The sequence below is a fragment of the Molossus molossus genome, unplaced genomic scaffold (genome assembly GCF_014108415.1).
Source record: "Molossus molossus isolate mMolMol1 unplaced genomic scaffold, mMolMol1.p scaffold_m16_p_2, whole genome shotgun sequence".
Taxonomy (NCBI): domain Eukaryota; kingdom Metazoa; phylum Chordata; class Mammalia; order Chiroptera; family Molossidae; genus Molossus; species Molossus molossus.
In genome coordinates this window covers 63,344,356-63,360,653 of record NW_023425355.1, presented here as the reverse complement: position 1 = coordinate 63,360,653, position 16,298 = coordinate 63,344,356, and the positions used below count along the sequence as shown (strand labels likewise).

The 16,298-nt window shown below is 40.2% G+C and overlaps 1 protein-coding gene across 5 annotated transcripts in view; it reads left to right on the top strand.

The window, feature by feature from the left end:
* The window catches only part of AIFM1 (apoptosis inducing factor mitochondria associated 1), a 48,679-nt gene that overhangs the window by 23,299 nt on the left and 9,082 nt on the right, over window positions 1-16,298 (top strand). For all 5 annotated transcript variants that reach the window (XM_036271054.1, XM_036271055.1, XM_036271056.1 and 2 more), the window contains 2 exons: window positions 13,550-13,634; window positions 14,315-14,391. In XM_036271054.1, coding sequence (XP_036126947.1) covers window positions 13,550-13,634; window positions 14,315-14,391 — 162 coding nt within the window. The remainder of the gene's footprint in view (window positions 1-13,549; window positions 13,635-14,314; window positions 14,392-16,298) is intronic.

Here is a 16,298-nt window from a genome sequence, read left to right as displayed (position 1 = left end):
TGTTTGGAGGGGTGTATATTTTAGTCCTCTGCCCATTTTTTAATTGGGTTCTTTGTCTTCCTTTTGTGGAGTTGTATGAGTACTCTATATATTTTGGAAATTAACCCCTTATCTGATGTATTGTTGGCAATTATGCTCTCCCATATTGTGGGTTCCCTTTCCATTTTTGATTGTTGTTTCTTTAGCTGTGCAGAAGCTTTTTAGTTTGATGTAATCCCATGTATTAATTTTTTCCTTTGTTTCTCTTGCCTTAGATGTTAGTTATATCAATGAAGATTCTGCTGCGTGTGATGTCTGAAATTTTGTTGCCTACATTTTCTTCTAGGATTTTTATGGATTCACGAGTCACATTTAAGTCTTTTATCCATTTTGAGTTTATTCTTGTATATGGTCTCAGTTGGTGGTCTAGTTTCATTTTTGGCATGTAGCTGTCTAATTTCCCCAACACCATTTATTAAAGAGGCTGTCTTTACTCCACTGTATTCTCTTGCACCTTTGTCAAATATTAATTGGGCATAATGTCTTGGGTCCATTTCTGGGTTCTCTGTTCGATTCCGTTGATCTATATGCCTATTCTTGTGCCAGTACCAGGCTGTTTTGATTAAAATGTCTTTGTATAACCTGGTACCTGCTATTGTGATCCCTCCTACTTTGTTCGTCTTTATCAAGATTGCTATGGCTATTCAGGGTCTTTTGGTTCCATATGAACTTTTGAAGTATTTGTTGTAGTTCTGGGAAGTATGTCGTTGGTATTTTAATGGGGATTGTATTGAAATTATAGATTGCTTTGGGTAGTATGGATATTTTAATGATGTTAATTTTTCTAATCCATAAACAAGGTATATGCTTCTACTTTTTTATATCTGTCTGTATTTCCTTTTTCAATGTCCTATAGTTTTCTGTGAATAAGTCCTTTACTTCTTTGGTTAAGTTTATTCCTGGGTATTTTAATTTATTTGCCACAATATTAAATGGGATTATTTTTTGTAGTTTCTCTTTCTTTTTTTCTTAATTAATTAATTTATTTTTGTTACAGATGTTTCTCCTTTTCCCCCCACTGATTCCCCCCTCCCCTTCTGTCCCCAGCTTTGTTGTCCATGTCCATTGGTCATGCATACATGCATATAAGTTCTGTGGTTTATCTCTCCCCCACCACTCCCTCTTCTAGGGATTGTCAATCTGTACGCCCCTTCCACGTCTCTGGGACTATACCATTCCTCAGACTATTATGTTCATTATATTCCACAAATAAGTGAGATTATATGATATTTGTCTTTCTCTGTGTGGATTGTTTCACTTAGGATAATACTCTCCAGGTCCCTCTATGTCGTCTCAAAGGATAAAAGATCTTTCTTTCTTACAGCTGCATAGTACTCCATTGTGTATATGTACCACACATTTTTTATCCATTCGTCTACTGGTGGACATTTGGGCTGTTTCCAGATCTTTTTTTTTTTTTTAATCTTCATCCAAGGACATTTTTCCATTTTTTGTACAGACAGAGTGGGAGGGAGAGAGAGAAAGAGAAAGAGAGGGAAACATCGATGTGAAAGGGACACATCGAGTGGCTGCCACCCGCACGACCAACCAGGGCCGGGGACAAACTGCAACCGAGGTACATGCCCTTAGCGGGAACCGAACCCGGGTCTCTCCGGACCGCAGGCGGACGCTCTAACCGCTGAGCCAAACCGGCCAGGGCTGTTTCCAGATCTTAGCTATTGTAAATAGTGCTACTACGAACATGGGGGTACATATATTCTTTCTGATTGGTGTTTCAGGGTTCATAGGTATATTCCTAGAAGTGGGATCACTGGGTCAAATGGAAGTTCACTTTTTAATTGTTTGAGGTAATACCATATTGTTTTCCATAGTGGCTGCACCAGTCTGCTTTTCCACCAGCAGTGCACTAGAATCCCCTTTTCTCCACACCCTTGCCAACACTTCTTTGATGATTTGTTGATGGCAGCTATTTGTAGTTTCTCTTTCTGTGAATTCATTATTGGTGTATAAAAATGTCATCAATTTCTTGATATTAATTTTATATCCTGCTACTTTGCCAAATTCATTTATTTAATCTGTAGATTTTTTATGAAGTCTTTAGGGTGTTCTATGCACAGTATGATGTCATCTGCAGATAATGACAGTTTCACTTCCTCCTTCCCAATTTGGATCCGTTTTATTTTTTCTTCATGTCTAATTGCTGTGGGTAAGACTTCCAGTACCATGTTAAATAAGAGTGGAAAAAGTGGGCGTACCTGTCTTGTTCCTGTTGTTAAGGGAAATGCTTTTAGTTTTTGCCCATTGAGTATGATGTTGGCTGTAGGTTTTTCATATATGGCCTTGATTATGTCGAGATATGATCCTTCTGTACCCACATTGCTGAGTGTTTTTATCAGAAATGGGTGCTGGATTTTGTCGAATGCTTTTTCGGCAACTGTTGATATGATCATATGGTTTTTATCTTTTATTTTGTTTATGTGGTATATCACATTTATTGATTTGCGAATATTGTACCAGCCTTGCATCCCTGGGATGAATCCCACTTGTTCATGGTGAATAATTTTTGTAATGTCTTGCTAGATTCGATGTGCTAATATTTTGTTAAGGATTTTGGCATCTATGTTCATCAGGGATATTGGCCTGCAGTTTTCTTTCTTTGTAGTGTCTTTATCTGCTTTTGGAATTAGAATTATGCTGGCCTCATAAAACGAGTTTGGAAGTCTTTCATCTTCTTGAATTTTTTGGAATAGTTTGAGGAGAATGGGTGTTAGTTCTTTGAATATTCGATAAAACTACCCTCTGAAGCCATCCATGCCCAAGCTTTTGTTTGCTGGGAGATTCTTGATTACATCTTCAATTTCCTTAGTTGTTATTGGTCTGTTCAAGTTTTGTATCTCTTCCTGGTTTAGTTTTGGGAGACTATGTATTTCTATAAATTTGTCCATTTTGCCTAGATTGTCCAATTTGTTGTCGTATAATTGTTCATAGTATTTGTTAATGATCCTTTGTATTTCTGTGGTGTCAGTTTTTACTTCTCCTCTTTCGTTCCTCATTTTGTGTATTTGGGTCCTCTCTCCTTGTTTCTTGGTGAGTCTAGCTAAGGGTCCATCAATCTTGTTTACCTTTTCAAAGAACCAGCTCTTTGGTTCATTGATCTTTTGATTTTTTTTTTAGTCTGTTGTTTATTTCTGCTCTGATCTTTACTATTTCTTTCTTTCTGCTTACTCTGGGTTTTTCTTTTTGTTTGCTTTCTAGTTCTTTAAGTTGTGAGGTTAGAAAGTCAATTAGGAATTTTTCTTGTTTTTTGAAGTAGGCCTGTAGTGCTATGAATTTCCTTCTCAGGACTGCTTTCACTGCATCTCATAGATTTTGTGTTGTTGTGTGTTCATTTTCATTGGTTTCCAGAAAGTTTTCAATTTTTTCCTTGAGCTCCCTGGTAACCATGTTGTTTAATAACATGCTATTTATCCTCCATGTGTTTAAATGTTTTTGTGTTTTTGTTGTAATTGATTTCTAGTTTCATGCCACTGTGATCTGAGAAGATGCTTTGTAGGATTTCAATCCTCTTGAACTTGTAGACTTACTTTGTGTCCTAACATGTGATCTATCTTTGAGGATATCCCATGTGCACTTGAGAAGAATGTGAATTCTGAAGTTTTGGGGTGTAATTATCTGTAGATATCTACTAAATCCATTTGATCTATTGCTTCATTTAGAGTCTCTATTTCCTTGTTAATTTTTTGTGTAGAGGATGTGTCCAGTGATGTCAACAGGGTGTTGAAGTCCCCTGTCATGATTGTGCTGCTGTTGATTTCTCCTTTATAGTCCTCCAGAAGTTTTTAAATATATTTTACTGCTCCGATATTGGGTGCATATATGTTTACCAAGGTTATGTCTTCCTGTTGGATAGATCCTTTCAATGCTATGTAGTGGCTGTCCTTATCTCTAGTTACGGCTTTCATTTTGAAGTCTATTTTAACGGATATGAGTATTGCTCCCATGGCTTTTTTATCCTATCCGTTTGCTTGGAAGAGTTTTTTCCATCCCTTCACTTTCAACCTATGTGAATCCTTTGTTGTGAGGTGAGTCTCTTGTAAACAACATATATATGAGTCATGCTTGTGTATCCATTCAGCTACCCTGTCTTTTGATCGAAGCATTTAATCCATTTACATTTTAGATGATAATTGATATGTACTTATTTATTGCCATTTTTGTTTATTGTGCTTATATTATTCTTCCTATTTTTACTACTAATTACAGCAGTCCTTTTATCATTTCTTGCAGTGCTGGTTTGGTGCTAATGTATTCCCTTAGCCTTTTTTTTTTGTCTGGGAAGCTCTTTATTTCACCTTCTATTTTGAATGATAGCCTTGCTGGATAGAGTAGTCTTGGATTCAGATCCCTGTTTTTCATGACCTTGATTACTTCATGCCACTCCCTTCTGGCCTGTAGTGTTTCTGTTGAGAAATCAGCTCATAGTCCTATGGAGGTTCCTTTGTAGGTAACCTGTTGCTCATCTCTTGCTGCCTTTAGGATTCTCTCTTTGTCTTTAATTTTTGGCATTTTAGTTATCATATCTCTTGGTATCGGCCTATTGGGGTTCTTCTTACCTGGGCCTCTGTGTGCTTCTTGAACTTCTATGCCTTTTTCCTTCACCAAGTTAGGAAAGTGTTCTGTCACTATCTCTTCAAATATATTCTCTAACGCTTGCTCCTTTTCTTCTTCTTCTGGATTTCTTATGATGCGGATGTTATTACATATCATGTTGTCCCACAGTTCTTTTAGGCTGTCTTCCTGTTTTTTTTTTTAAATTAAGTTATTTATTTTTGTTACAGATCTTTCTCCTTTTTCCACCACTGATACCCCCCCTGCACCACCCTTTTTACCCTGTCCTCAGCTTTGTTGTCCATGTCCATTGTTCATGCATACATGCATATAAGTTCTGTGGTTTGTGTCTCCCCCACCAACCCCTCTTCTGGAGATTGTCAGTCTGTACCCAACTTACACATCTATGGGACTACCCTGTTCCTCAGACTGTTATATTCATTATATTCCACAAATAATTGAGATCATGCGGTATTTGTGTTTCTATGCTTGGCTTGTTTCGCTTAGGATAATACTCTTTAGGTCCCTCCATGTCATCTCAGAGGATAAGAGATCTTTCTTTCTTACAGCTGCATAGTATTCTATTGTGTATATGTACTACAACTTTTTTATCCATTTGTCTACTGATGGACATTAGGGCTGTTTCCAGATCTTAGCTATTGTAAATAGTGCTGCTATGAACATGGGGGTCCATATATTCTTTCTGATTGGTGTTTCAGGCTTCTTAGGGTATGGTCCTAGAAGTGGTTTCACTGGGTCAAATGGCAGTTCACTTTTCAATTTTTCGAGGTAACCCCTTAGTGTGTTCCATAGTGGCTGCACCAATTTGCATTCCCACCAGCCGAGTACTAGAGTCCCCTTTTCTCCACAACCTTGCCAATAATTGTTCTTTGATGATTTGTTGATGGCGGACATTCTGACAGGTGTGAGGTGATACCTCATTGTTGTTTTCATTTGCATCTCTCTGATGATTAGTGATGTTGAGCATTTCTTCATATGTCTCTTAGCCATTTGTATGTCCTGTTTGGAGAGGTATCTATTTAGTTCCTCTGCCCATTTTCTAATTGGGTTCTTTGTCTTCCTCTTGTTGAGTTGTATGAGCACTCTATATATCTTGGAAATTAACCCCTTATTTGATGTATCATTTGCAATTATACTCTCCCATACAGTGGGTTGCTTTTCCATTTTGGAGGTTGTTTTTTTGCTGTGCTGAAGCTTTTGAGTTTGATGTAGTCCCATGTGATCATTTTCTCCTTTGTTTTTGTTGCCTTAGGTGATGTATCACTGAAAATTCTGTTGCATATGGAGTCTGAAATTTTGTTGCCTACATTTTCTTCTAGGTTTTTTATGGATTCATGAGTCACAATTAAGTCTTTAATCAATTTTGAGTTTATTCTTGTGTATGGTGTAAGTTGATGGTCTAGTTTCATTTTGTTGCATGTAGCTGTCCAATTTTCCCAACACCATTGATTAAAGAAGCTGTCTTTACTCCACTGGATGCTCTTGTCCCCTTTGTCAAATATTAATTGAGCATATTGTCTTGGGTCCATTTGTGGGTTTTCTATTCTGTTCCACTGGTCTATATGCCTCTTCTTGTGCCATTACCAGGCTGTTTTGATTACAGTGGCTTTGTAGTATAACCTGAGATCTGGTAATATGATCCTTCCAACTTTGTTCTTTTTCAAGATTGCTGTGGCGCCCTGGCCGGTTTGGCTCAGCAGTGGAGTGTCGGCCTGTGGTCCAGAGATACCCGGGTTCGGTTCCCGCTAAGGGCACGTACCTCGGTTGCGGTTTGTCCCCAGCCCTGGTTGGGTCATGTGGGTGGCAGCCACTCGATGTGTCCCATTCACATCGATATTTCTCTCTCTCTCCCTCCCCACTCTATCTGGTATTGTGATCCCACCTACTTTGTCCTTCTTTTTCAAAATTGCTGTGCTATTTGTGGTCTTTATTGGTTCCATATGAACTTTTGAAGTATTTGTTCTAATTCTGTGAAATATGTCGTTGGTATTTTGATGGGGATTGCATTGAATCTTTAGATTGCTTTGGGTAGTATGGACATTTTAATGATGTTAATTCTTCCAATCCATGAACAAGGTATGTGCTTCCACTTTTTTATATCTTCCTCTATTTCTTTTTTCAATGTCCTGTAGTTTTCTGCAAATTGGTCCTTTCCTTCTTTGGTTAAGTTTATTCCTGGGTATCTTAATTTTTTTGCCGCAATGGTAAATGGGTTTCTTTTTTTAGTTTTTCTTTCTGTGAGTTCATCATTGGTGTATACGAATGCCGTCGATTTCTTGACGTTAATTTTGTATCCTGCTACTTTGCCAAATTCATTTATTAAGTCTAGTAGATTTTTGATGGAGTCTTTAGGGTTTTCTATGTATAATATCATGTCATCTGCAAATAATGACAGTTTCACTTTCTCCTTTCCCATTTCGATCCCTTTTATTTTTTCCTCATGTCTGATTGCTGTGGCTAAGACTTCCAGTACTATGTTAAATACGAGTGGCGAAAGTGGACATCCCTGTCTTGTTTCTGTTCTTAATGGAAATGTTTTTAGTTTCTGCCCATTGAGTATGATGTTGGCTGTAGGTCTTTCATGTATGTCCTTTATTATGTTGAGATATGATCCCTCTATTCCCAGATTGCTGAGCATTTTTATCAGAAATGGGTACTGGATTTTGTTGAATGCTTTTCCAGTGTCTATTGATATGATCATTTGATTTTTATCTTCCATTTTATTTATGTGGTGTATCACATTTATTGATTTGCAAATATTGTACCAGCATTTTATCCCTGGGATGAATCCCACTTGGTCATGGGGAATACTTTTTTTTTTGATGTATTGCTGGATTCGATTTGCTAGTATTTTGTCAGGCTTTTGGCATCTATGTTCATCAGGAATATTTGGCTGTAGTTTTCTTTCTTTGTAGTGTCTTTTTCTGATTTTGGGATTAGAATCATGCTGGCCTCATAAAACGAGCTTGGAAGTCTTCCTTCTTCTTAAATTTTTTGAAATAGTTTGAGCAGAATGGGTATTAGTTCTTTGAATGTTTGATAAAATTCCCCCATGGAGCCGTCCGGGTCTGGGCTTTTGTCGGCTGGGCGAGTCTTGATTACACCTTTGATTTCTGTTGTTATAGGTCTGTTCAAGTTTTCTATCTCTTCCCGGTTCAGTTTTGGGAAACTATGTGTTTCTAGAAATTTGTTCATTTTACTTAGATTGTCGAATTTTTTGCCATGTAATTGTTCATAATATTTGTTAATGATCCTTTGTATTTCTGTGGTGTGAGTTATTATTTCTCCTCTTTCATTTCTGATGTTGTGTGTTTGGGTTCTCTCTGTTGGTGAGTCTTGCTAAGAGTCCATCAATCTTGTTTGTCTTTTTAAAGAACCAGCTCTTTGTTTCATTGATCCTTTGAATTGCTTTTTTTGTTGTTGTTTTTTTGTTTGTTTGTTTTTGGTCTCCATGTCATTTTATTTCTGCTCTGGTCTTTACTATTTCCTTCCTTCTACTTTCTCTGGGGTTTTCTTTTTGTTTGCTTTCTCGTTCTTTAAGTTGTGAGGTTAGATAGTCTATTAGAAATTTTTCTTGCGTCTTTAGGTAGGCCTGTAGTGCTGAACTTCCCTCTCAGAACTGCTTTCACTGCATCCCATAGATTTTGTGTTTTGTGTGTTTATTTTCATTGGTTTCCAGGATGTTTTTAATGTCTTCCCTGATCTCCATGGTAATCCATTTATTGTTCAATAACATGCTATTTAACCTCCATGTTTTCAAATGCCTTTGCATGTTCTTGTGGCAATTGATTTCTAGTTGCAGGCCATTGTGATCTGAAATGTGCTTGGTATGATTTCAGTCTTCTTGAATTTTAGAGACTTTGTTTGTGCCCTAACATGTGGTCTATCTTTGAGAATATCCATGTGCACTTGAGAATAATGTGAATTCTACAGTTTTGGGATGTAATTCTCTGTAGATATCTATTAAGTCCCTTTGATCTAGCACTTCGTTTAGAGTCTGTGTTTCCCTGTTACTTTTTCATCTAGATGATCTATCCAGTGATGTCAGCGGGGTGTTGAAGTCCTCTGCTATGATTGTATTGCTGTTGATTTCTCCTTTGAAATCCTCCAAATGATTTTTAATATATTTTGGTGCTCCTATATTGGGTGCATATTTGTTTACCAAGGTTATATCTTTGGATAGATCCTTTCAATATTATGTAGTGGACTTCTTTGTCTCTAGTTATGGTCTTCATTTTGAAATCTATTTTATTAGATATGAGTATTACTACCCCAGCTTTTCTTTTCCTTTCCGTTTGCTTGAAAGATTTTATTCCATCCCTTCACTTTCTACCTATGTGAGTCTTTTGTTGTGAGGTGTGTCTCTTGTAAACAACATATATGTGAGTCATGCATTCTTATCCAGTCAGCTACTCTGTGTCTTTTCATCGGAGCATTCAAACCATTCACATTTAAGGTGATAATTGATATGTACTTATTTATTGCCATTTTTGTTTAGTGTGGTTCTATTTTTCTTCCCATTTCTTCTACTAATTACAGCAGTCATTTTAGCATATCTTCCAGTGCTGGTTTGGTGTTAATATATTCCCTTAGCCTTTTTTTGTCTGTGAAGCTCTTTATTTGATCTTCTATTTTGAATGATAGCCTTGTTGGATAGAGTAGTCTTGGATTCAGATCCTTGTTTTTCATGACCTTGATTACTTCATGCCACGCCCTTCTGGCCTGTAGTGTTTCTGTTGAGAAGGCAGCTGAGAGCCTTATGGGGTTTCCTTTGTAGGTAACCTGTTGCTTATCACTTGCCTTTAGGATTCTTTCTTTGTCTTTAATTTTTGGCATTTTAATTACTATGTGTCTTGGTGTGGGCTTGTTTGGGTTCTTCTTACTTGGGGCTCTCTGTGCTTCTTCTACTTGAATGCCTTCTTCCTTCACCAAGTTAAGAAAGTTTTCTGTCACCATTTCTTCTAATATGTTCTCTGGCCCTTGCCCATTTTCTTCCTCTTCGGGCATTCCTCTGATGCGAATATTATTACATTTCCAGTTGTCCCACAGTTCTCTTAAGCTATCTTCCTGTTTTTTTATTGTTTTTTCCTTTTGGTTTTCTGATTGCTTGATTATATCTACCCTGTCTTCTAATTCACTGATCTGATCCTCAGCTTCCTCCACTCAGCTGGTAATCCTTTGAATGTGTTCTTTATTTCTGCTTTGTCATTCTTCATTTCCACTTGGTTGGTTTTCAATGTTTCTGTATCTTTACTCATTTTGCTGATGTCCTTACTCATGCTGTTGAGCTTCCTCAAAATCATGGCTCTGAACTCTACCTCTGATAATTTGCGTAACTGCATTTCATTTATCTCATTTTGATAGAGTTCTCTTGTTCTTTCATTTGGGATTTGTTTCTTTGTTTCACCATTTTGGCTTCTCAGTGGGTTTTGGAGCCTGCCAAATTTCCCCTGTGGGTGTTGGCGTTCTGCTGTTTGTTGCTCCCTGCACTGGGTTTGGATGGGCCTGGGTGGGCCCACGTTAAACACCACTGTCAAGTCTTACTCTCCTGGGTAGATTCGCAAACCCAGGAAAGGTTCAGTTATCCTCTAGCTTTTTACTGGAGGCAAGTAGTCTCAGTTACTCAGTGCCTTGGAATGTAGCCCTGGAGTTCTGCATAAAAGGATTTCCACAGGGTGGGATAGAGGCTAGTTGTTAATGAACCTCAATTTGCATTTCTTTGCCTCACCTGGGAAAGGCTGAATCTTAGAGGTGGGGCGGCTGCTTTTCCCCACAGCTCTGGGAAGGAGCACACTGGCCACAATCCTTTGTGGCCACAACTCAGCAAAAACTCTGAGTGCCTTCCAAATACTGGTTGTCCCCACAGAGTCCAGCTCAGTCTACCCTCCCTCTGCCATAGCCCCCAGGTGAGTGGCTGTGGCTATTTTAGTGCTCTTTCCTGGCTCTCTGTGCCGTGGAGCATGCTTGGTCTTTATTCCCCAAGAGCGCTGCTCACAGCTAAGACTGCTGCTGTCTCTTGGCTCCCAGCCTGCCACCCTCTCGCGCCTCCACAGATCCTACCAGTGTCTCAGGTTATATGGTCCTGTCCTGCTGCTTTTCTGTTTCTTTTTTCCAAGGATTTGTCTTTATTTTAGTTGTAATTCCCGTTTGGTCCTGGGAGATCATCTGTGTAGCTCCTCTTCACTCCGCCTCCATTTTCACACCCTCTGTGCCTATCTTGTATGCAGCTGGGTCTCTCAGGCCTCTCTGGTGCCCCACACCCTACAGATCCCACAGGTAACTGGACTGCACAGTCCCTTTGGGGACCCAGCTCTATGCCTATGTTATGGGCTGCTGGATCGCACAGGCCTCCCTGGTGCTTCAGCATCCCACCAGTCCCGCGGGTAACTAGATCGCACAGTCCCTGCTGGGTTGCACATGCCTATCTGGTATTTCAGCACCCACCAGGTCCCATGGGTAACTGGATCACACAGTCCCTGCTGGGTCACACAGGCCTCTCTGGTGCCCCGCACCCTGCAGGTCCCGCAGCCGGGCAGCTGGATCACACCAGTCTTTCTTGGGCTCTGGCTTACCATTGCTCTTGTGGGCTACTGGACTGCATCGGCCTCTTTGGAGCCCCAGATCCCACCCCTGGCATCTGGGGAGTGCTACTGCCCCATGGGGCTCAACTCCTGCTTAGCTTTTGCTGTAGTTTTTGGGGATGGGTCTGAGCTGGTGGTCTGTGCTTCTGTTGCGTGGGGATGGATGTCTGTTCCCCAGCCTGCTTCCCAGCCTCTGTTGCTGGGGGTATATCTTGACTCTAATCAGGCTTCTACTATGGGGGATGGTTCTGGGCTCTGACCTGTCCTTGGCTTCCTTGACTGGCACCTTGGGAGCTCCACTCCTGTGCACCGGTCTGTGTTGACCCAGAGTGTACACTGGTCTGATGGTGCCAGGTACCCTGGTGGGCTCAGGTTGCTGGGCCCTAGCTGTTCTCACTGCCTCCTCCCAAAGAAGACCTTGGATATTCCAAAATGTTGGGACCTCCCCAAGGTGCAGGGAGAAGCACCCTGAAGAGCTGCTTACCGCAGTAGCCGGCTGGTCCAGTCCACAGCACTGGAACCCTCTGCTCTGTGTCTCTGCACTGCAGGAGTTTGGTCGTCCACCTTCACGTCCACTCACACTCTCTCACACACCCTCCCTCCAGTCCTGCCTGCCGCCATCTTTAATCTGAATCTCTGTTTTTTTTATTGGTTTTTCTTTTTGGTTCTCTGATTGAGTATTTTTTTTTTTTAATCCTGTCTTCTAATTCACTGATCCGATCCTCAGCCTCCTCTGCTGAGCTGGTTATTCCTTCTAATGTGTTCTTAATTTCTGCTGTATCATTCTCATTTTCAGTTGGTTGGTTTTTAATGCTTCTATATCTTTTCTCATGCTGTTGAGCTTCCTCATGATTATTACTCTGATATCTTGCTCAATTCCCTTTCATTTATTTCATCTTCTTTCGAATTATCTTGTTCTTTTATTTTGGGATTTGTTTCTTTGTTTCACCATTTTGGCTATCTCAGTGGGTTTTGGAGCCTGCCAAATTTTTCCTGTGGGTGTTGGTTGTGACTCCCTCTACTGGGTTTTGATGAGTGTGAGAGGACCCACGTTAAAGGCCACTGTCAGGTCTTACATTCCTGGGTAGATCGATAAATATATCTTGAATGAATGGTCTCACAGCTAGTAAGGTGTGGAGCAGAGACTGGAACCCCAGTCTCTGTGACTCCAAAGTTCAAGCTTTTCACCATGAAAAGGAGTAGAGTGCAATGGAATTAGTGGTGCTGGCAAAAAAAAACAGTTGGGATGGAATACACTGCTATGTAAACAGAAAACCAAAAGCAACTATAGGTGACAGTAGAACTGAGAGAAAGCTGGAAGGATAGAAAATTGTGACCCAAGAGTGTGATATCTGAGGTAAAAGTAGAGGTTTAGAGATAACAAAATTCTGGATGTGACTCGGGAAAAGTATGAGTCAGGTTCACAGGTCTTCAGTGAATAAGAGTGGCTCAGAGGTGGCTAGATAATAGTGATTTGTAGAGATATAGGTACTTGTCCCATAGAAAGGGATGAGGATGCAGGAATCTAGAAGCAGCAGCAGCCAACACCACCTCCTAGCTTTGTGCTGGGGAGGAGTGGGGCAGGGGGATGAGCAGCCTTGGGAGGCAGCTAGGTTTTAGTGAGGGCTATAAGTTGGACAACACATTGTGTGAAAATGGTGATGATGTAGGACAGTTGTTAACAAAGAAGTCAGGGTTCCAAAGCGCCAGACAGAAAAGTCTGTCCCTGTTCTTTTTAAAACATATTTTTTTATTGATTTTAGAGGGAGAAGAAGGGAGAGGGCAATAGATACATTGTTCTATTGCCTCCTGCACGTCCCCCACTGGAGATCGAGCTGGCCACTTGGGCATGTGCCCTGACCTGGAATCAGACCAGCAGCTTTTTGGTTCATGGGATAACGCTCAACCAACTGGACCACACCGGCCAGGGCTGTCCCTGTTCTTCATCGCCACAAATTGAGCAGGAACTTTGGGACTGTAGAGACTTGCTCTAATGTTGGCTGCTTAGGCAATAAGGACCACTTGAAGAAACTGGGTACCAGAAACAATGATGCTAATGATTTCCCAGAAATGGTTTCTTAAAGACTGATCATCTTAGGTCAAGAACTAATTCTTCCCTTTAGGCTGATGGCTCATAGGTACAGGGTTCCTTTTTGGAGTGATGGTAATGATCTGGAATTATAGCGGTGATGGTTGCACAACCTTGTGAATATACCAAAAACCAGTGAGTGGTACACTTTAAAATGGTGAATTTTACGTTAAGTGAATTGCATATCAATAAAATTTTATAAAGCTAATTTATCTTTATATCTTTTTGTGTGTCTGTGTGACTGTACCAGGTAGTACAGCTGGATGTGAGAGGCAACATGGTGAAACTTAATGATGGCTCTCAAATAACCTATGAAAAGTGCTTGATTGCAACAGGTATTTCTGGAGATGACTTTATTCCCTGATATTATAGCTCATTAAAGTTTTAGTATAGAAGGTATTACTTAATCTTAAGAAAACCAAAAGCCCGACTCTCTGAAGTTGATATCTTTATCTTGGTACAAAGCCTGGCCAACTATTGGCATCCTATCAACAGCCCTTCTAGATTATCCTTGCTGTTCCTTCCTAAAAAGGCATGGATGGACATTAAAGAGGACTGCCTTTTTTTTTCACCTCTCTTCCCTGCTTAGCCCCCGCACTCTGCCCTGTGCCCTGAAAGTGATAATTGCTTGTGGCTTCATTGCCCATTCTAATCAGAAATCAAGAGAGGGGACCAAAGTAGTTGCTTAAACAGAGGTAGCTATGCTGTCTAGTGAGAAACTAGTAGAAGAGAAAAGGGAAGCAAAAAGTGAGGCTTTGTGACCATCTGTGAGGAGGGCGGGCCCTTTGAAGAGACACTCAAATTTGATTCTCAAAGGAAATTAATAAAAGCCTTCTGTGAGCTGAATTGCAGGAAAACAAAGCCTTGTATTCTGTTGCTGCTGCTGTGGCACCAGCAGGAACACACACACACACACACACACACACACACACACACACACAGCACCTACTTTGTGGGGGAATAGTTTGGGCTAGCTGCTGCTTGTTGGGCTAAAGAGTTTTCCTCTTATTTCCAGGAGGCACTCCAAGAACTCTGTCTGCCATTGATAGAGCTGGAGCAGAGGTGAAGAGTAGAACAACACTTTTCAGAAAGGTAATTGTCTGCTTTAGTTCTTTCATTGTGTTGGTTTTGAAGAGATAGCATAATCTTGTATTCCCCAAGTATCCACCCAGAAATTGGGAGATTCGAGTTCTATTTATGGCTATTCTGCAGACTGTTTGGTCTTGAGCAAGTCATTTCTTCTCTCTGTACCTTAAATAGCTCACTCCTAGCAGAAAAATACATTTGTGTTTGTATTGCTTGCTATAATTTCTTCTAGTAGCCCTTCCAGTTTTTTTCCTGATGCATTTGAGTCATTGGAACTCCTTATAGCCTCTTGGCATTTTTCATTGCAAGTTCTATTGTGGAGACTTTGGGGAGGAAAAGTTAAGAGTACCTAAGTGAAGAAAGAAGGGGGGTTGCTTATTATCACTGTGCTTTGCTTATGAAAACTGCTTAAGTTTTTCAGCCACTCTTACGGGTATTTGAAAAGATTTCTACTATCCTTTAAGTTCTTGACAGAACAAGGTTTGTCAACCCCTGTACTACTGACATTTTGGGCTGGATTATTGCTGTGCGGGGCTGTCCTGTGCATTGTAGGATGTTTAGCAGTGTCCTTGGACTCTAGCCACTAGCTGCAAGCAGCACCTCCCCATCACCTGTTGTGACAGCCAAAAATGTCTCCAGACATTGCCAAATATCCCCTGGGGTGAAGGGGCAAATCTGTCCCCAGTTGAGAACCACTTTTGCTAGAAGGAGTGTGACAGTGGAGAACGAAATATACATCAATAACATGGGCTGTCCTGAAATGTGACTTATGTACTTAAGGAACACTAACAACCCTGGCCAGTTTGGCTCAGCAGTTAGAGCATCATCCTGCAAATCAAAGAGTCTCAGGTTCTATTCAGAGTCAAGGGCATGTACCTCAGTTGCGATTCGATCCCTGGCCCTGGTCGGGGATTGTGGGGGAAGCAACCAATCGATGTGTCTCTCTCACATCGATGTTTCTCTCTCCCTCCCTTCCATCCCTCCCTTACTCCCACTCTATATGAAAATCAATGGAAAAAATATCCTCAGGTGAGGATTTAAAAATTTTTTAAAAAGAACACTAACAAGCTGTGTGACCTTGAGAGAGTCACCTATCCTCTTTGGGGTCCCCTATTCTAATCATTCAAATGAATAATTTTGAACCAATAATTCAATAATAAAATTATCTTCTATCAAGCATTTTATGTGGACACAGTTTTGTTTTGGGAAGTGCTTTATTTATATATCTATTTTATTTCTCATTAAAAAATCAGCTGTTGAAGTTATTTTCTTCATTTTATAGTCGGTGTAAATGAATCATAGAAGGGTAAGTGGCTTGGTGAGGTGGCTTGGGCAATAAATGGCTAAGTTGGATTTCAAACTCAGGCATTTCAGCTATAAAACCTATTTTCTGGAAATAATGTTCCAGGCTTTACTTATATGAGAAGCTAATGCTCCCCATAAGCTGTGTTATTTCTTTGATATTAAAGGTATTAAAATAAAAACACTACTCTAATGCTAAAAGATAACATATGGACTATAATTAAGCCACTTTATTTTTTTATCTTTATTGTTGAAAGTATTACAGATGTCTCTCCTTTTTTCCCATTGATTCCCTCTTCCTCACTCCTACCCCCCCAATTGATCCACTTTATTTATGTTTTTAATTGATTTTTTAGAGAGAGAGAGAGAGAAACATCGATGTGAGAGAGAAACATCAATTGGTTGCCTACTGCATGTCCCCTACTGGGGATCGAGCCTGCAACCTGGGCATGTGCCCTTGCAAGGAATCGAACCAGGATTTCTCAGTCCATGGGACGATGCTCAATCCACTGAGCCACACCAGCCAGGCAATTGAGCCACTTTATACAAGGAGATTTTGTGTGCAAATTATTGTTGTTGACGATTTAGCAGAAAAATATTTCCTGGTATTA